This window comes from Corvus cornix, chromosome 2 (assembly GCF_000738735.6).
Source record: "Corvus cornix cornix isolate S_Up_H32 chromosome 2, ASM73873v5, whole genome shotgun sequence".
In the NCBI taxonomy this organism is placed as follows: domain Eukaryota; kingdom Metazoa; phylum Chordata; class Aves; order Passeriformes; family Corvidae; genus Corvus; species Corvus cornix.
The window spans coordinates 74,821,707-74,842,232 of NC_046333.1; the positions used below are offsets into that span (position 1 = coordinate 74,821,707).

At 35.3% G+C, this 20,526-nt stretch overlaps 1 protein-coding gene across 3 annotated transcripts in view; it reads left to right on the top strand.

Annotated features, from left to right (window-relative positions):
* The window catches only part of CDH10 (cadherin 10), a 99,681-nt gene that overhangs the window by 67,478 nt on the left and 11,677 nt on the right, over nucleotides 1–20,526 (top strand). For all 3 annotated transcript variants that reach the window (XM_010400172.2, XM_010400171.3, XM_039549246.1), the window contains exons 4-8: nucleotides 8,477–8,596; nucleotides 9,203–9,370; nucleotides 14,391–14,578; nucleotides 17,497–17,750; nucleotides 19,181–19,317. In XM_010400172.2, coding sequence (XP_010398474.1) covers nucleotides 8,477–8,596; nucleotides 9,203–9,370; nucleotides 14,391–14,578; nucleotides 17,497–17,750; nucleotides 19,181–19,317 — 867 coding nt within the window. The remainder of the gene's footprint in view (nucleotides 1–8,476; nucleotides 8,597–9,202; nucleotides 9,371–14,390; nucleotides 14,579–17,496; nucleotides 17,751–19,180; nucleotides 19,318–20,526) is intronic.

A 20,526-nucleotide genomic window follows, 5' to 3' on the forward strand; every position in this document is an offset into this window, starting at 1 on the left:
TAGTCATTTGGTTAAGTTTTAGGTAGTCCCTTGAGAAGCAGGAAGTTGGACTTGACGATCCTTATGGGTCCTTTCCAATTCGGTATATTATGTGATTCTATGATAGAATTATCCACTAAAATCCACATCATTATTTTTATAGAATGACTTGCACTCCTGCTACTATTGGTACAACCAAGTTTGATAGTTTACTATTGTCCTAGGTTACAATGTAAGATGTAACCAAAAGCAACTATTGTATTATCATCTTCACAAGCTGTTAAAGCAGGTGGGACAGTGTTTGTTATCTCCTACCATGATTCATCCCTGATAACTCCCTCCAGGGGCTATCTCTGTTAATGGGCAATCAGGGACCCACCGCATGACTCACAGAATTACATCAACCCATTGTGAGATGCTCTGCCCAGGGGGAGGAGCCAAGCATTCCTACCTGGATATAATCTGGGGTTTGGAACAGTACGAGCAGCCCTTACCTATGGGACTCCCAGAGGACAAGAGCTACACCACTGGACCTTCAGGTGAAGACCAGACCCTTTTCTACAGGATCACTGCTTCAACAGGACCACTTCATCTGGACTGCTACCACCACCCTGACTAACAGGGTGTTGCTGCAGTACCGTCCTGTGGCTAGCACATTGTCCTGGTACCAAGAAAACTGCTGCCTGCCCCAAGCGGGACAGATGGAGTCCAATGGTGGCATGGGGGAAGCCGGCAAAGCACCTGCTTGTGTTCGCCTGGCTCCCTGATGGCTAGGCGCGCGGAGGAGGCAGGATAAAGCGGAGGGACTCCACGTGGGGGAACAGAGTTCATTGCAGGGTAGAAACCCACGATGAAAGACCCAGCCACCTACCTGCCAGGCTGGTTTTCTACCCCGACAAGCAAGCATGGAAAACACACAGTAACCAATGATACATCAGCCAGGGGGTGTTACGAGGGTGGGGAGAAGGGATTACAGCCCATGGGGAAAGTGGTAGGAGGGGAGGAGTAACACAGACCAATTAGCTGCTGAAGAACACAGAACTCTTTGGAAATACAACCGAATATGAGAAATAGGAAGAAGGGAGAGCTGCAGCTACAGGTAAGGCACAGATCCCAGCCTCTTGGGTGCTCTGTTAAGGCTTTTGGGGCCGGCCCTCAGGTTGGTCATGGTTCACCACAACAGGGTGTCAGGTTATATCCTGACTCTGTTGGTGTTCTTGTACTATTGCATTTATTTTAATTTTCCTATTAAATTATAATCCTGAGTTGTGATCTCCCACCGGTTTCTTTTCAAGCTAGCACAACTATCAATCGGATACAAAGGCTGGACCACTAGAAAGACACACAAACATACCCACACAGTATTTTATAAAATTTCAGTTTATTCAAACCGACTTCATAGAGAAAGACCCTTTTATATATAAGTAGGATGGGTGAGTGGCAATAGTAAAATGGGGTGAAAAGCAAAATAAAAGACATGTCACTTTCATTATCAAAGGTGAAAGAGGACCTACTGCAGATAGATGGTAACAGACATCAGATGTCACGCCTCTTATTGGAGGACACAACACTAGAATAATTCTCTTTGTTCATTGTTTCGAATTCCTGTAGATGTTGTCATCATCTTTTATATGTATTTTTTACCACACAAGTGATGTTTTATAGATAATAAATATTTGTTCTTTTTTTTTTTTTTTTTGTTATACTTTAAATCCATGTCAGTCTTTAATACGACTAATAACTTACAACTTGTATCTGTGCCTTTTATTTATGCTATTCTGTGACTGCATTCTCAAAACCTCTGCTATCACCTGGTGACTGGCATTCTCAGTCCTGGTACTGAATACCGATGTTTCAAATGGGCTTAATCTTATCTTTACTTTAAGCAGTGTTAAAAACCCAAAAAGTCAACAATTCTGCAGTTTTGCCACTGTGTTGTCTATTTCTATGCATCTATACTTGAGCCACAATGGTGAGGTGTTCATATGAACCCTGTATGCACTTACCTGAACACCAGAAAGATGACAAACAGGGTATCACATAATACAAAGAAAATAAATAAATGCTTATGTAGAAAAACTTGAAGTGATTGAAATCTGTGCACCCTTGGAGTACAGGATTTGCTCCATCCTGAAGTGCCCTGTACTAGAAGGAACTATAAGATGATCAGGAGGTCAGAAAAACACTATGAAGCCTTTATCTATTCCATATGCCTCTATCTTTAAGGTAGCAAATCGTGATGTAGCCATACACCAGCCTCTTTCAGACCACAAACAGCAGATTTCTTCCTCGGGCTGTGGTACCAGATGGGTACCTGAGAATATGGCTATTATCAAATAGAGTGCCTTGACAAGAACAATTCTTTGTTCTTGTTCATCTTTTTTCTGTTGCTCATTAAACATAGAAAATAGAGATAAATGGGCCAACTTCAGGATCTTGCAGCCGGATCGATATCCTAGAAGACAACTTATTCTCCTGAAGTCTTTGTACTGATTACTGGATATTTCATCTTCTTTCACTCTTTCCTTTCCTTACTTTCAGAGTTTATGACCCAGAATATTCTTAAGGTTTTGACAACAGTCTTCTGCTCTATCATATTTTTCACCTATCTCTTTCTGCTCATTTGGAGATTTCTTTTCAGAACTGCAGATAGTCTATTTTCCTCTAGATGGATTTTCCTGTGGATTTTGCCTATTAGCGTATTTTAGAAAAGTTTCCAGAACTTTTTATTTAGACTTCTTTTTATATATTTATATATCTTCACAGCCTATATATCCTCTAATCATTCCTTATCCTTATTTCATCTTGTAAGTGTTCTAAATTATCAATATAAGCTTCGGAAGATGTAACCTCCTTCTGGGTATACATGTGATGTACAGGGTGCCCTGTTGGCCTGTCATCTCTACCTCTTTACATGCTTTTTCTTTGGACAGCAGTTAGAGCTCCTTAACTTTCTACCTTGGCTTCTTATATACTCCCTCATTAGTGCAGTTTACCAGTTTCCAATGCTTAGTCCTCTCTGCCACAGAGTTCATCTTACAACACTTCCTTCTGGTTTCCTATTAACAAAGATATTTTAAAATCTTTTTTTTTCATATTAAGTTCTCTCAGCAAGCCCTTTTGCATCTTCTGACTTATGACATTTCAAAAACACAAATTATTATATTTTTAGATTTTCTACAAAGCTTGATTTCACTCTGCACACAAATCCTGCCAAAAGGAGATGGGACAAAAAATAAAAAAAAAAAAAAAAGTAAAGCAAAAATAACCTAAGATGAAACATTATTTTTCCTTTAAAAGGACATCTTAAAAGAGTTGAAATTATCCACTTCTGTGCTTGTTTACAACTTATTGTTTTCTAAGTTGCATGAGTACCATGTAGTCAAAGATCTTTCTGACATTGAGTTCTCTGAAAATGCAGCCCTTTTCAGTTCTTTTCTGTATTCCGCAGCTTGAAATAGATTATTTCAAGGGAAAACATGTGTCATTATTTCTGGGGAAAATAGGTGTCATTATTTCTTGTCTTTTCCACCAGAAAGAGCAGAAAATTTCTATTAATTTGTCTTGTTATTTGTATGGATAATTTACTATGGAGGGTACTTCCTCTAGTTAAATATCATATAACTCAGCTGGGAGTAAAGAAACCAAAATCTAAGTTTAGAATCCAGCTCTACAGTGGATATTTTGTGTATTCCTTTTCCTAGATAATTATCTCTGGTGATTTTTATCTAATATGTATGCATCACAAAATGAATTGTGAGGTCGAAGTAATTAATACTTGTACTGTGTTTGAAGATGCTTGCAGCAAACATCAGCAAGGGCCAAATATATTAATTACTGTTATAGTCCTAGACCCTGGGGAGAGTCAAACACTATAATTAAAGTTATGTTAAAATATGCCTTCTGAGAGCTACAATAATCTGACAAAAGACTGTTTGTTTCTGGGCCAGGTTTACCACTGTTGAATTCTAGTTCACGGTATCGTAAAATTGGCGATTATGCAAGGAGAAAATAACAGAATTCACTGGTATGTTATTAATAAGGTACATGGTGCCATGTTAATAGAGCCATAGAACTGTTTGAGTTGGAATGGACCTTAAAGATCTTCTCGTTCCAACACCCACTTGGTTGTTCAAAGCCCCATCCAGCCAGGCGTTGAACACTGCCAAGGATGGGACATCCAGAGCTTCTCTGGGCAACCTGCTTGTCCCAGTTTGAGACAAATTTGGAGGAATGTCCAAATTTGAACGTCCTCTGATAGAAGGCAGGTTACAGCCACCCCCACCCACCAGGTTCAGGAAAAATCTTCTTCGGAGGAAAGTGAAAGGAAAAAACTATTTATTTAAAAGACACAATGCACAATGGAAAAGAATGATGCCAGATAATAAAACCTTGCTCTGTGGAGAGAACCTGCTGTGGAGAGAACCTGATAAGATTTTAGAGTCCTTTCTTTGGTGTGGTCTCTCTCTCTCCTATTCGGAGCCAGGTTGGCCTGGGCCCCTCCAGGCCACAGTGTAAGGTCTCCTGGTGTGTTCCGGTGTTGTTGAACAGTCCAGAAGAGAAGAAGAAGAAACCAAAGTACCAGGAAAACAAAGGAGTTTAACTCTCCATCTTTCTCTTCCAAGAAAAGGAGCCAAGAGCCGGGAAAAGCAGGAAGGTGCTTGCCTCCTCTCTGCAGCAGCAGCAGCAGCAACTAGCTCTGTGTCCTTGGAGCACAAACTGCTTTGAAAAGCTTTTCTGGCTTTTTTTCTTTCTCTCACACCCAGTTTTAAAGATGCAGAAAGGCACAGGAATCATGTCTGGGCATAGGGTGGTGATAGGGGATACACATCATAAAGTCACCCCAAGACAGTTTCAGTGTCTCACCACCCTCATGTGGGGAGAGATAAGATAGAACTGGGTTATGGGCTGTGGGACGTGCCTGCAGAAGCACATGGCAGCACAAAGGAGCACATGGCAGCACACAGAGGCTTGTCTCCACCGGACCCTGGGGTAAGAAGGTGTCACAGGGAAGACCCCTGCGGAGAGGAGCCTGCCGGGAGCTGACGGACGGGTGAACAGCGCTTGATCTCCCCATGGAAGGACATTTAGAAAGTGTGTTGCTGACGTGGCAACATGGGGTAGGTCACGTAGTGAGAATTACCATGTAAGGAAATACTGTGACTTCAAAAAGTAAATAAAACCAGCTTGTTTCTTTGAATAAACAATTCAGTTTCCCTGCTGGTCTGGGTCCGTGTCTCAGTCACTCTCACCCTCACAATAAAGAATTTCTTCTTTATATGTAATCTAAACCTGGTCTTTTTCAGTTTGAAGCCATTTCCCCTTGTCCTATCCCTACATGCCATTGTAAAATGTCCATCTCCATCTGTCTGGTATGTTATCAGTGTCTCCTTTATGCACTCCAATAGAGTTCAGATCAGGCTTTAAATTCTGAAGGTCAACTACCTTCATCAGAAGTAACCTGTGACTATGTAAAAGAGCAAGGTCTAGACCACGTGATGATCACTAAGTGATCTCTATACTGTAGTTTTTAAGCCCTGGCACAACTGATCATCTTCAATGCCTTTGGATTTCTGGTCCAGGTTTCAGACCAGAATAAACAATATATTTGTTTTATTGAGCATCAGTGGTCTTCAGTGTACTGAAGCAAAGCAAAACCAGCTGGTGGTTTAGCAGCTGATGTTCACAATGTAATTGGTACACTGCTAGCACTACTCCTGTTCACTTCTTGACGTGGCTTCTGTCAGGTTTTTAATAGGGAATTGCTGATCCCCCTGTGGAAGCCTAGAGAACACATCTCTTTTCCTCTCATAGCGAGGGCCAAGATCAAAGGAGAGTTCTGCATCCTGAATGGCACTCGGAAGTGTAGTGGTGCCCTTGCACTTCTCCTGCCAACTACCTGACCCATAAAAGCCAAAGAGCAGAGGTAACGTTAAAAAGTAAAGTTCATCCTTACTGCTTTTAGTTAATGGAGAGTATACTGTCTTGATCATAACCCACCAATTGCAGTGTGATAGTGATGAAATTAAGGAGCACAAGTCTCTTCCCACAGACTTTAAAGGGAATAGGTGCAAATCTACAGTTCTCAGAAGTGTCTGATAGATTTTTTGGGGTGGACATATGCATCCATGCTCATTGCAGCTAGAGAGAAGCACAGATGATATAATTTGCTCTGTCTCATTGCATGTGTACTGAGATAGTAATAATTAATATATGTTCATTATGACACTCAAGGCAGCAGTAACTGCTAGACATATATTATTACATTTAAAATGGAACTATTTTAATATATTTTAAAGTTATTAAATATGTTCTTCGGTTTGCTTCCAAATTCTTCTTCAAAGTTGATTCTCCTTATTTTTTTAAACTAAAATGAAATAAAAGTCTCATACAATTGACCTATTAATAGATATGTCTTGTTTGCACAAATGAAGGAAATGTGAAAACTAGGAAAAGAGACAAAGTATTTCCTTTCATGGATTTGCACTGTAGAGGTTTCTGATTAATACATCATGCTGTTGTGACATGACCTTGATTATGACTGTTCTCTGTTTTTATGGATATGAAATGGAGTTGTAAACTTTATGTGTATAATTCCATGTTGGTCAGTGTACTCAGTGGCTTGGGGTTTTTTTTGCCTTTTTTTTAAACTTGCAGCACTCCAGCTACTGAACATGATTTGTCTTATCCTTCTTTTACACAACTCTACTATTTCAGAGAAAATGTTCTTTAGGAACAAGTATACATTCTAGCACTGCAGTTTGATATATAGTAGGATGATCCAAAAGTGCATTTCAGAAACAAGACAACACTCCTCAGAACTTAAATATATTCAACAAAAAGGCCATTCACCTTTAAACAGAATACTTGTATGGACATATATCTACAAATGGGGTTTGGTGTGGCAGAATACATGAGACATTTTTGAATGGTAGAGACAAAACTTTTAGAACAGATCTATCATCCCTACATTCTTATTTTTAAAAAAAAAAGTTCAGATTTTCAGGTTCAGCCATGTTTCAGATGGTCACTAAAGCAATCTTTAATACAATAGAAAGTTATTTTAACTTACTTTCTTTATACCTGTGTAGCATTTTTTTATATTTTAAAATTTTATTTTGTGTTTGGGGCTTTTCTCTCTTAAGTCCGTGATTCATTTCATTTTAATATGGAATAATATAACCACGAAAATGCCTGTTTCGCCTTCTTTATGAGATACCAGTACTTTCGGGGATGCACTGAAAGAAGTATTTCTATTCTCTAGCAGTTGAGAACTGAAAATTTCTGAGAACTCATCTCTGTTTCAACAGTTAGGCACATGCTCATTCCCTTGATACTGGTGCTGTGATTGAACAATTTACTTGTTAAAAGCATATTTGTCATCATGTCATGAAATCCCAAATAAATGGAGAAATAGCGTTTGTTCCTGCTCATTTTTCTATGTATGTTAGAATAAATATATAGTATAGAAAGACAATGAGAGGGAATAAATAGTTGTGTCACGGGCCTTGGATTTACAGGTGCTTTATTTCATTTTTGGCAGTATTTGGTGGGGAAAAGAATTTTGAAAGAATTGGGATAAAAGGAGAAACAAGTTTTAAAGTCTTCTGATCCTCAGATTAGCCTATGGCTAGCCAGTCATGTGCATATGATGATGGTTTTTTCCCTTTTTTTTTCAGTTCTTTCCTATATGCTTAAAATAGTATTTGCACTTTATGGATGCACAGTAGGAGAGATTCTTGTCCATACTTTATTCCTCTGATGGAAGAGTTGAACAGGATGTAGAAAATATTTTGATTGAGGAAAAACCGTCAGCAGTAATGGCAAACATTTCATGTTTTGAAGGACTGGTATATTCTACTAAAATTTAGAGGTCTTTAAGGCTAGGAAAGTTTCTGTAGCCTAAATAATCAGCAGATTTCAAAGTTCATGTGAAAATGTTTCTTCTGGTAGTATCTATCTATAGTAACACTTAGAAAGCAGGGAGAACTGATGACTTGTTTTTCACAACTTCCATTGACCTGTTTAATCATCTTTGTCTGTCATATTCCTGCATGTATAGTTTCATATCATCCTGATATTACTGAACAAAGCAAAAGGAAAAAAAAAACAAACCACAAAACACCCCAAACCCATTCTAGGCAATGGAAAGCAGGTATTTATTGCAATTAAAAAAAAAAAAAAATCTTCTGAAAAGAGGATGTGAATACAAGAAATTATTGTAACTAGGTAAGGATAAGAATTAATCTCAGACATAGCTATTGTTTACATTTTCTGATTAAATCTTAATCACACGTGGGATTAGGGAAGTTTAGTTTTAATTTGTTTAGAAGGAGATGCAAAATTAACCTGATGTTGATTATAAGATCACAAATATATTTGGAAAATCCAATCGATATTAACTGAAATTTTCTTTGGTGTCTGTTGGAATGGAAATTGATGCCCTAAGATCTCCACATAGTGTCATGTGAAACTAAGTTGGCTTTGGATGTTTCAGGTACTTCTGTGGTCCAAGTTACAGCTACTGATGCTGATGACCCTTCATATGGAAACAGTGCCAGAATAATTTACAGCATACTTCAAGGGCAGCCATATTTCTCTGTGGAACCAGAAACAGGTCATGAAAATTTTGATTATTTTCATTTATCATAAACTTTAAATTCTTTCATTTAAAAGACCTTAGGTCACCTAAAAATTTTATTTTTAAAGCCTAACAGAAATGAAAGAACATTTCTTGCTTTTTTCTCATGATGTATAATTTTTATAATACATATAAAAAATCAAGAGTTATTACAGCTGAAATTATTAAGTATAAGTGATTTTACAGCAGTACTATTTATAGATTAAGATCTAAATAACATTTCTGATAAAGGCAAGAATAAAGGTTTCTTCTTAGAAAATATTGTTCTTTTTTTTCTAATGATTCTACTTGGATTAATAGAAGGTGATCTTTCTCCTAAACCTTATGCATAAATATCTTGAATCATTTTTAGCGTGAAACTGGAAAGGGACCTGTGATGTAAAACTAAGTATTCAACCAAGACATAGCCTGTACTAAAGACTATAGACTAAAGACTATAATTATAAGTAGACTATGATAAAACTTATGGACAGAAATGTGTACCTTGAAACATTAAATGAATATTTTAGAAATATGTTTGAAGACTAATACAAAAAAAAGATGCATCATTAGCGATTTTATTTTTCAATGTATTTCTTTCAGGTATCATCAGAACTGCGTTGCCAAACATGAACAGAGAAAACAGGGAGCAGTACCAAGTAGTTATCCAGGCAAAGGACATGGGAGGCCAGATGGGTGGATTATCAGGGACCACCACTGTGAACATCACACTGACTGATGTCAACGACAATCCACCTCGCTTCCCCCAGAGTAAGCTGCATTTAATAGTTGACTTGTGCTATAAGAGTTAAGCAATCACCATCTGGTTTAATTTAGAGTAAATCTAGATTATGGGGCACACATAAACAAAAGGCTTATGTGCTGATTATTATTATTAAAGCAGTATATTAAATGTTACAGGATTTGTTTGTTAGAAAACAGTTACATGATCAAATATAACTGCAGTAAATCTGGAATACCTCCCAATAATATGGGGAGCAATAGTAGGTGGACTCATAAGAGCATTAGAGCAATGTTTTTTTCTTTCCATACCTATCGCTTAAATCCTACATGCTCTCCCACTGGAAAATAAAACATGTTGTAATTCTAGATATGCAGAAATGTTTGAATTGAAGTATCTGCTTAAGTATTTAATCATGAAGAACGTGGAAAAAAAATTACTTGAAGAGAATCAAACAGATTTGTACTTTTTCAGCTATAAGAGCTATAAAACATAGAAAATTTCCCAAATTAAAGTAAATGACATTTAACTTTTTTAGGGTTTTTTACAGCTTTAGTGGAGGTTTTTATAATGCTTTTTGCCTTTTGATAATACAGCTGTCAAGACTTTTTATCCTCAAACTAAAATGTTAAAATGTTCTTGGTCTCTATCTAATATGGAAATACTAAACTATGTAACATCAAACTTATAACAGTTAAGCATTTTAAATACATTTGAGGCCTTTTGAATAAATTGAAGTTGCAATACTTACAGGATGATTTAGACTTACTTGATACGTAAAGGATTTAGAGTATCCTCACCACATATTTTATACGTTCTGTATAATTCTACTCAATCCAGTAGTTACTGATGCACTCTTCTGGATCAAAATAACAGAATCAGCTTCAAATTATGCTCTTTATGGCACAACTGGAGTATGTAATTTTGTTCAATTTAATATTGCAGTTAATATATATGTGTTTAGCTGTTTCGCAGCACGTCATTTCACTTACACACTTGAAATAAAAAAATTATGCACCATTGAGTAATTAGAATTTGTGCATTTCTACAAGTGTTCTGTTCTGAGCAGAATTTATTGTTAATTTATAATTTTATTTTCTTTTTTTCCCCTCAACTTTTTTATTTATTATCTTTATTGTTTCCCTTTGTATATAGAAGATTATGGTATTTCCATTGGTGTGTAGGAGAGGAATGCTGTATTACTCCTTTCTGGACATACTGAAGAAGACTACTCAAAGAGGTGTCATGTTCAAAGCCTTACAGAAAAAAAAAAAACGGTTAAACTTAAGACAGCATAAAAGACTCAAAAGTGCATATTTATGTTTTTCTTTCTTTTTTCTTGTTTCTTTAAGAGTGTACTAAATTAGAAGTCAGAATGATGGAATCAACTTTCTGGACCATTTTTACATGACTTACCTGGGAGTCCAACATAATGTTTGAGTGAGAGGAGGATTTGATGTAGCATCTCTGCATTTTTCTTTAATGCCAGTTTAAATCAGATTTGTCGTTTGCTTTAAGGAGACTTAATTTTACTCTCATGGGCTTTTGATGTTGTTGGTTTTTTGTCTCTCTGTTTTCTCTCTGACAATTTCTTTGTTAGATATAAATGTATGTTTCATTGAAGATGAAAAATAAAACATTTACAAAGATGACACATTTTACTAGATATATGAAAGTAAAAATAGCTATTGACTTTTTTAAAAAAAATCTTTATATTTTATCTCAAAATGCAGATAGACATTATAATGATTCATGGTTTTAACAGAGTTCAGTAAGACTTCTAGAATTCAAACTGATTAAGTTAAACTAGTCTTCTATTCCATTAATAAAAAAATAGATGTATTAGGTTCATGAGACCATAATATTCATATCATATTTATAAATTACCAGACTAAGTATTAGAATGCCCATTATGTTTCCATAGGACTCAGCATATTACACCTATATGTTTCAATAAAATTTTTAATAACAGCTTAAATGTCACCCACGAGAAACTCATACTAAAATTGTGGAAAATTCTACATATTGTATTGTATCGTACTTTCTCAAAAAAAAAATATATACATAAGAACCCCTAATTCCTCTGTTGTTTAGATTATGAAGCAAAGATTCTTCAGAGTATTTTTCTCATCTTAAAAATATACTAAAACCCACATAGATAATGGTGGTGATGAGATTAAAAACTTTTTCAAGGTCCTACAGAAAGGTCTTCAAAGACCTCAGACACTGGATCTCTGTTTCAACTGTAATATTTCCAAGTGTTCTCAAAAGTAAGGAGATACTGTTGATCAGTCATAAACAGAAAATGTGATTTATGGACTTAGAAGCCTGATTCTGAATGAAACTCAGTCCAGGCTGATTTATGGCAGCCCATGTCTCCTGTGAGACTATAGCCTGTAGTACTTTATAATATTTACCTTTACATTATATGGCTATTCAAGAGTGAATGGGAAGAAGGGTAAACAGCAAAATAAGATTGCTTTTTCATTCTTTCTGACTGACTGAAGTATTTGCAATCCCAAGTGTGTAGACTTTAATCTTCGAGCTGATTTCTGCTCTCCTTAGTATATGGAAAAGTGTTCCTTTCCTTGATTCTCCCATTTCTTTTCCTGACAGACAAATTAAAGGACATCATTCACTGGAGTAAATGCAAGAGTTGACTATTTTCCTTGAGAAGAGAGAAATAAGACTGACAGCAGAGTTTTGCAAGGATAATTCTACTTTGGTGTAGTTTGTATTCTGATACAGTGTCTAAAGCTGCACTGTATCCCATACTTAGTCAAAGCATTAAATGTCTTCAGTGACAAAAATAATAAAATGAAGTGTCTCATACTGTGGTGGAGATTTCTATAAATGGATAGGGTAGATTAAAAATTATCTTTTATATTATAAGTTTCTGGTTATTTTCACTCTCTGTTTCCACTACCTTATTAGCAGTTCATGATATGAGCTCTTACCACTGTAGACTAAATTAATGACTTGGGTATTGCACTGGGAGTCAGAGTAGTGTCCACAAGGCATAGCTTGGAGATGTAGTTTTAAGCACTGCAGAAAAAATCATGGGGAATAGTTGACACCTCATAAAAATAATTATAACATATAAATATTAATGGGGGATAAAAAACCCCCCAGTTTTTCACCATAGTCTCCTACAGTACTGTTTAAGTACTAAACTGGTGCTAATTTTTTCTTTTTTTTTTTTTTTTTTTTTTTTTAACCATTAGGTGATTACAGAGAGATTCTCTAGTAGTGACGCATACAGGTTTATGTATTAGAGAAAGGTAATGAAAATGTTATAGAAAATGCAGGATAAAATAGTAGATTGATCATCAAAATGTGGCTGAGCAAAAAAAACCACATATAAATAGAATGTGGGGTGTACACAGCCATAAAGAATTCATTCTGCTGCTATATGTCAGTTTCATATTAAAAACTGCTCAAGTAAAAATAAACGAAGAAATTGACTTTCAATATTTCAATATTTTTCATTCAATATTTAATTGTAAACTAAATGTGAATGCATTTATTTTTTAATTTTTGCTTTTTTTTTAGGTTTGTCAAATAATGACATAATCAAACAGAAAAAAATAACTCTGTAGAAACAGAAAAAGATCTCAAATGACCCAATGAATAATAGGAATTTTTTATAGTGACTGTCACTCTGTAGCTGGCTTGTAATACACCAATAACCCTCAAATGGCTCATGCTTTCCTGAAGATGTGTTAAAAGTCATGTTGTCAGTGACCTTCCCATACAGCCTTGCCATTGCTCTCTCCCCGTGATTCTTCTTTATTGCACAAAGCTGATAACTCCCATAATGGACTTTTCTGTACTACTCATTTGTTGCAATGCATGTATGTGTTGCTTTTTGGGTGCCCTGTTCAACTTTTTACTGTTGAGGTTGCTGCCCTTTACCACTTCCACTTCTGTGTTATTGTCAACTAAAGTATACTTCTAACTCATTTAACTTAGGTAGTCTCTAAGTAGAACAGAAAACCTTGGAAAACTTAACTAAGGCCAGAGAAGAAAATGTTGCTCAAGAGAGAGTTGATGACTTCACTTTCATCTTTGGAATGACAACAGTAGATTTTAATCAATTTAAAAATATTTTTCTGAGAATTCGTCATAGTGCATTATGTCCCCAACATGTTTTATCTAGTGTATGTTCCAACAGATGGGACCAAAGATCTCAACACTTATTTACAGTTTTCACACTAAGACTAGGACATAGAATGCTAAAATATATGGCAAGATACTTATTTCAATTTACTGCAGCATGTCTGAATGATGGCAGTTTTATTCCTGTGTATTTTATCAGCTGTATGACACCACAATAAAGGGATATAACTGAGATAGAAAAAGTAGCACAAACAGGAACTGCAATATTCACAAGCTTATTTGAGTATGAATTAACTGCTTTAGCAAGTATAGGCATAATTTCTGCTTGTAGATTTTTAAAAATCCTCCCCCTGTATTAATGGGTTATTCAAATTTATTTAATATGATATCTTACTATCTATTTTTGAAAGCTGAAATGTCAGTCTCCTGCATAGAATTGGCCAGAAAAATCAAGGAATTCTATTCTTGTTATTGCTTCCATGACAAAATACATGTAAAATATATCTCAAAGATTACCCTTAGATATTATGGGGTAAAAAAGAAGAGTGAAACCTGGCAAGAACACAAAGCAGTCTTTCCAGATGATATTTCAGGAATGAAAGAAAAATAAGGACAAGAAAATTACAAGGAAAAGAAAGGCAAGAAGGGTGCAGATATAGTTGATTCTACTCTGAGACAGAATAAGGGTCCTTCTCAACCCTACTTTTCTATTAATGTTTTTTCTACAATTTTGTTTTCAATCTTCTATATAAAGCTTTCCTCTGCATAGTTCTCTACCTCATATTTTGTCCATCCTCTCAATATTAAATAGCAAGTTCTCTAGAATAAAAAACATACAAAATTATATTATCAGCTATTGTGTCACACAGTGTTACTCCATGCATGTATACCAGCTTGTGGGAGTCCTGAATGGCTCTTTGTCTTTGACAGGTACCATCCATCTCCGCATTCCTGAGTCCTCCCCGGTTGGGACAGCCATTGGCAGCGTTAAAGCCACAGATGCGGACACTGGAAAAAATGCAGAAGTAGAGTACAGAATTATAGATGGCGATGGGACCGATATGTTTGATATTGTGACACAGAAAGACACGCAGGAAGGCATCATCACTGTGAGAAAGGTGTCTATTAACGGCATTTGCTAAATGATTTTGATGTCAATGTTATGTCACAAATGTTCATTGCTTAGATCATGTGATAACATGTGCTAACTGCTGAACATTTGCAAGCATCCCCCATCAGTGACTGAAAGGTACTATTTCCTATTAAAGATTAACTGGAAATAAAAGGTGGTGACCACCTCTAAGATGCAGCGTAGGTTTAAAGCATTGTTGCCAGCAAAGTATGAAAAAGTAGACCAGCCTCAGTGTGTTAGCACTAATTATCTCTGTGATTTCAAATGCAGACTTCTTTAGTACTTATCTAACCTATTTTCTTCAGCAAGCAATCAGCAGCTCACTCAGTACTGAAAGACAGAGATTTTCCTTCTCTGTGAGATTCTCATCTACTTAAGTGACCAATGTATGCCAGAACAGACTTGTGTTGCAAGCTATATGGTTTTGTTCCTGTTTCCAACATATGAGAGGGTTACAACTTGAGCAATGTGTATGTAATGATGGTGTTCCTGTTCCAGAACTAGCTTTAGTTCTACCTTTTGTCTTGCATTGTCAGAGCACTTTCAGATGCTTGTCTTCGAAGTCTAAGATCTCACACACAGAAGTGCCACTCTCCTGCTCCTCAAAAATTTCCCTTCCAGAAGTCCCCTTGGTCCTTGTCTTTGGGATTTTGAGATGTGCTTCTAAAGAAAAGATATTCAGGCATAATTTTTAACATAAAGCACTGTTTATATTAGCTTTCCAAATGAATGTTCTTAAACACAGGATAATGAAATAAACAGTGATACAAAACATAACTCCACATCTCTTGATAATGGCAACCAAGGAAGTGGTAAGTTCTGCCAAGAGTGTTCCTTTTTAATTTCTGTGTTTTATGGTGTTCATAGTCAGTGTAGTTGTTTATCTGGGAAAAAATGAAAAAAACAAAGTTTGAGATCTAATATTTTTCCTAGAAGTTTTGAAGGCTTCTCTGGAGATGCTCTTTTCTTTCTTGCTTCAGATTTTTCACACAGACTATTATATTAAATCAATAGCATCTTGGAAAAAAAAAGTCTAGTAGCTGAATCAAACATAAGAAATTTCCTAAATTATAATATAGCAGTTCCAAAAATGTCACCAATAAATACTAATGAACAAGATCTTCTGATTTTGTCATTAACAGTCTGACAGAATTTGCATTTTTCATGATGCTTTCTCAGTGATGAATAAGTAGTTTATTCAATACCACAGACAACAGCACTAACAAGCAAGGAAGGAGATGAGAATGCTCAGTTCATTGATTTATTAAAATACTCCCTTTTTTATTATTATTATTTATCCACTTTGATTGTAATTTCTGTTTTCAGTGGTGAATAACTACAAATAGTTTGTGTTCCTCTACAGAGCCTGGAAGTTATTAAGTCTGAATTTATTATCTGCTGTAAAAGAAATTTTTCTATACAAATTTTCTATACAATTTCTCACAGGCAAAATAATTGATTTTCCACAATTTCATATATTTGGGCAAGAGTTTTATTCATTCTGTTGATGTGCTGGAATTCCTGTATAAGCCACAGGTTTCATATCCATGTTTTGCATTGTAGATGGCCAAGATGTCCAAATTGGATGTGAATGTTGTAGTAGCAAGTTTACATATTCATGGTGCACATTCTGTCAAATTAAACCAATTAGAACGAATCAGGACTAGCATGTCTTCTATGCTTTTAGGCTTGAAGCCAGCCTCCCTTAACAGCTGAATGATGCACTTTACAGACACAGCAATAGCCTCAGATCTAGGTTAAATAGTTGCATTTCTTAATTGTATTCATAGATACTCTCCCATCTGCTCTGACTACTTTCTTAAAACAAGTCTGGGTCAGTGGGGAAACTCATTTTTTCACTGGACTGCATCTTTCTGCTTTTGAATAGTGTATTTAAATATCTAACCTGTCACTTCAGCATCTTTCGTGAACATTAATTAGTATTTAAAAGCAGCTAGGCAGAAAAAGATAAGTCATCAACCACCCATTTTGATGAATGAAAACCACCAGTTCTATATCTCTCTGAGATTCTGTGGGAGTTAATAAAATCTTCTTTGTGTCAGAAAGGTAGATTTTCAGCTTGCTCATTTCCTTAGAATCATTAATTAGCTAACGCTTTTCATCTATGACAGCTAGAAAAATTTGAAGGAATAGAATTCTTTTCTATCCAATATGATTTCTAATTATAACTGTGAACTGCTCCTCCTTCCATTTTAAAAAGGAACTACTGACAAAAATGTCAAATATATTTTCAAAAAAAACCCCCTCTGATGTTGGATTCATTAAATTAAATGAAAAGGAACAAGATTAAACCTTACTGTTCCTCTAGATATAGAGAGCTTTGACACACACACCTTCCTCAAAAGACACCTAAAACATTCCTGATATTTAAGACCAGCTACATAGGCTTGACAATAAGAATACTCTGGCCATTTTTATTATCCAGGAGTTCTCAGTATTTCCTATGAAATACAGGTATTAAATACCTTGTTCTGGAATGTTTGTATTTCCAGACAATATCTCAAGCATTTAAAATGATTCTATGATTGTTTCAAATCCATATTCTTGTGAAACAGCTGCAAAATTCCTTGAATAATTGGTTAATTTGCACTGAAAATATTTTTGTCATTCGTGATGAGATAATTCAACTAATATTTAGGAAAAGATACTTCCTCCAAAAACAGTGGTAATTTCTTATTAGACAAAGTGAGTCCTGTGGTGGGGAACGTATTGATTGTGTTAGTGCTCCCACAATGCAGGGCAGGGTCTGATAAAGCTTGAGCCCTCTTTTGTTTCCATTATGTATATAGGTCAAAATGTAAATATAATTTATTTATAAATTAATTTATATCTGTCAAAATGTAAATATAATTTAATAAAATTTATCACAATTTTCATTTTTAGCCACTGGATTATGAGACAAGACGACTTTATACTTTGAAAGTAGAAGCTGAAAATACCCATGTGGACCCACGTTTCTATTACCTTGGGCCTTTCAAAGACACAACTATTGTGAAAATCTCTGTAGAAGATGTAGATGAACCTCCTGTTTTCAGCAGGTCTTCTTACCTTTTTGAGGTGCATGAAGATATCGAGTTAGGGACAATAATAGGAACAGTAATGGCACGGGACCCTGATTCTGCCTCAAGTCCAATAAGGTAATGCTTCAGTGTCTGTAAACACATTATTTGCTAAAGAAATTAAGATAAAGAGCAATAAATCATGAATTTCACATAGAGGCTTTTTCTAATATTTATTAGTGTCCCAGAGATAGACAGAATTGAGAATGGTGCTGTTTGTAAACCTCCAAACATGTCAGGCAACAGCAATTTATTTGCACACAAGAGACACACAAAATGTTTTCCAGTGCTTCAATTCATAGAAAACTTGATTTCAAGTAGGCCCTTCAGGATTGTTTCTTGCTTCACACTGTGAAAAACTTCTAGAGTGATGATGAAATAAATTCTAGTCTTCAATAAAATTAATATCATGTGTGAAGTAAAATGAAATGCTAATCATACAAGCCAAGTAGTACTATCAGAAGTTTTAATTGGCTGTTCTAATTTCCTTTTTTTGTTGTTGTTTTTGTAGTCATTTTGGTGTTGAATTGTTTGTTGGGGTTTTATTTGTTTTTCTTACGTATTTACTTTGATTGTGTGTGGTGGAGAGAGCAAACTGCAGCCACCAAAACCTTACAGATATTATTTTCATATAACAGCTTTTTTTTTTATTTGGCTCAGTTTAGTTAAGTACTGTAAGTGAAACCACTTGATGAATAGTTTAGATCATTCATACATTTTCATAGAAACATAAACATTTGTTTCTATTGTACTGCACAAGTGTACTATATAACTTTTTAAAAAATGCGGCCCAATTCTGACACATATTCTGATAGACATTCTGTATTTGGCAAAATCCTAAATTTAATTCTACATCAAAGGTTCAGTTCTAATTTTAAGGCAATGTTAAATGTTAGCAAAAAAAAAATGGAGGAAAGAGCAATTTTCTGATACTAGTTTGACACCACCATATCATGTTGGTGGACATCTTGCCTGCAGAAGTATGGCAGCTATATAGAAGGTCCTTTAACATCTGTGCATGAAAGTGAAAGTTCTGCATGTGAACTTATTTTTATACAGGTTGTTTTAACTTGATCTCAAGTGAAATAGTAGAAGCTGAGCTTATACCAATACTTTTGAAGATCTTGTAAATTAGCTGTCAGTCTCAGTCTGAAGAAACGTTGTATCAAAGACCATTTTCCTTTCAAGATTAAAATAATTATTTAATTAATATCTTTATATTAACATTTGAAATTCTGATTTTTTAAAATAATTCTCATATATTCTTGTAAAAGCTCCAATTATCAAATATTACACTTGTATCAAATTTTTAAAATTCAAATTTTAATTCCTTATTCCATGGAGCTAACCTTCAGAATTTTCAGAAATGTGTATAGAAACTAAATATATGTCTTTCCAAACTAACCTTTGTACTGTAGAACATAAAACCTATACTGACTTGTGAAATATATGTTTTATTTGACTTTCTATGATTTTGACAATACTTTTTATTTCTTTATTATATTTAGGTTTTCTCTGGATCGTCACACTGACCTTGACAGGATATTTAACATTCATTCTGGAAATGGATCCATCTATACTTCTAAGCCACTTGACCGTGAGATATCACAATGGCACAATCTTAGCGTTATAGCAGCTGAGATTAGTAAGCCAATTTGCTTTTTCTTTTTCCTTTCAGTTTTCCTTAGTCTGTAAAGTTACAGCTGGAACTTTGTGATGAAAATAAAACCCCTCCTTTCCTTGCCCCATGCCCCTTTCTACTGGATGTTCTGGAAAAGTGAATTGTGGGTAGCTAACAGCAGCTGTCTCCTCACTGCTCTTGTTCTCACCTACATCCATCACTGACCTTTAATGTCCAAGTTACTTCTGAAATGTTAGCCAATTAAATAATAAGACTGGAGTAATTATGTTTTATTCCTTTTCTTGGAGGACAATAACATGATTTTGCTGTTAAAATAGCTGAGTTTAGCATGGTAACCTGTGTTTTTGTCTCAATTGTTTTCTTCATTTCTTTAGAAATACTTTCATTATCCCTTCCTATGGTATCTACAACTACAGCTCTTAGAATCAATCTTACAAGTTCCATCCAGTTTGATCCCAAAGCTGTAGCATATCTTGGACCATTTAAAATATCTCTCTCTCTGTAGATATTTTAATGTTAACAGTATAAAGAGAAAAGCAGATATCCCCCTAAACCTACTACATTATTGAGATTAGCTTTAATCAATGGACAGAACATTTTCTAAGGGACAAAGGTCTGATCTTTGAAATCAGTTACTAAGAATTACTTCCTTTCAAAGTCACTTATTTTTCGGGCTAGTTCTATATCAGTCAAAAAAAAAAAAAAAAAAAGGAAAACATACTGACCAGCAGTGAAGTGTGGCTGGCAAGAGCTACACTGCAGAGAACTGAATGAAACATTGTGTCCTGCCAATTAAAGATTCTGTGTAAAAAAACCAACCAAAAAAACCTGTAGTTTTTTCAACACCCTTTTTATTTTGTCATGCTTTGTCCTGAGCCTGCAACCATCCAGATTGCTGTCCAATGTTGTACAAATCCTTTTCAGATTTATATAATGATGAAACTTAGCATCCTTGTATGACTATATCTTAGTGCTAAACTTATTTCCTTGTCAGGAATCTTAGAGCAAATTTTCATTGTGGACATATCTGGAGTAGCTAGCATTCTCCAGAGAGGTAGGTAAGTTTTGGAGAAAGGAGTGAAGAGGGAGATTTAGGCCTTCAAATATTTTAAAATGTTACCTGTGAAGCATGACACAATGAGAAAGCAGTGTTAGAACTGATTTGAAAAGCTAGTACAAACATGCAGAAGGCTATGAAAAACTGTGTCCTAA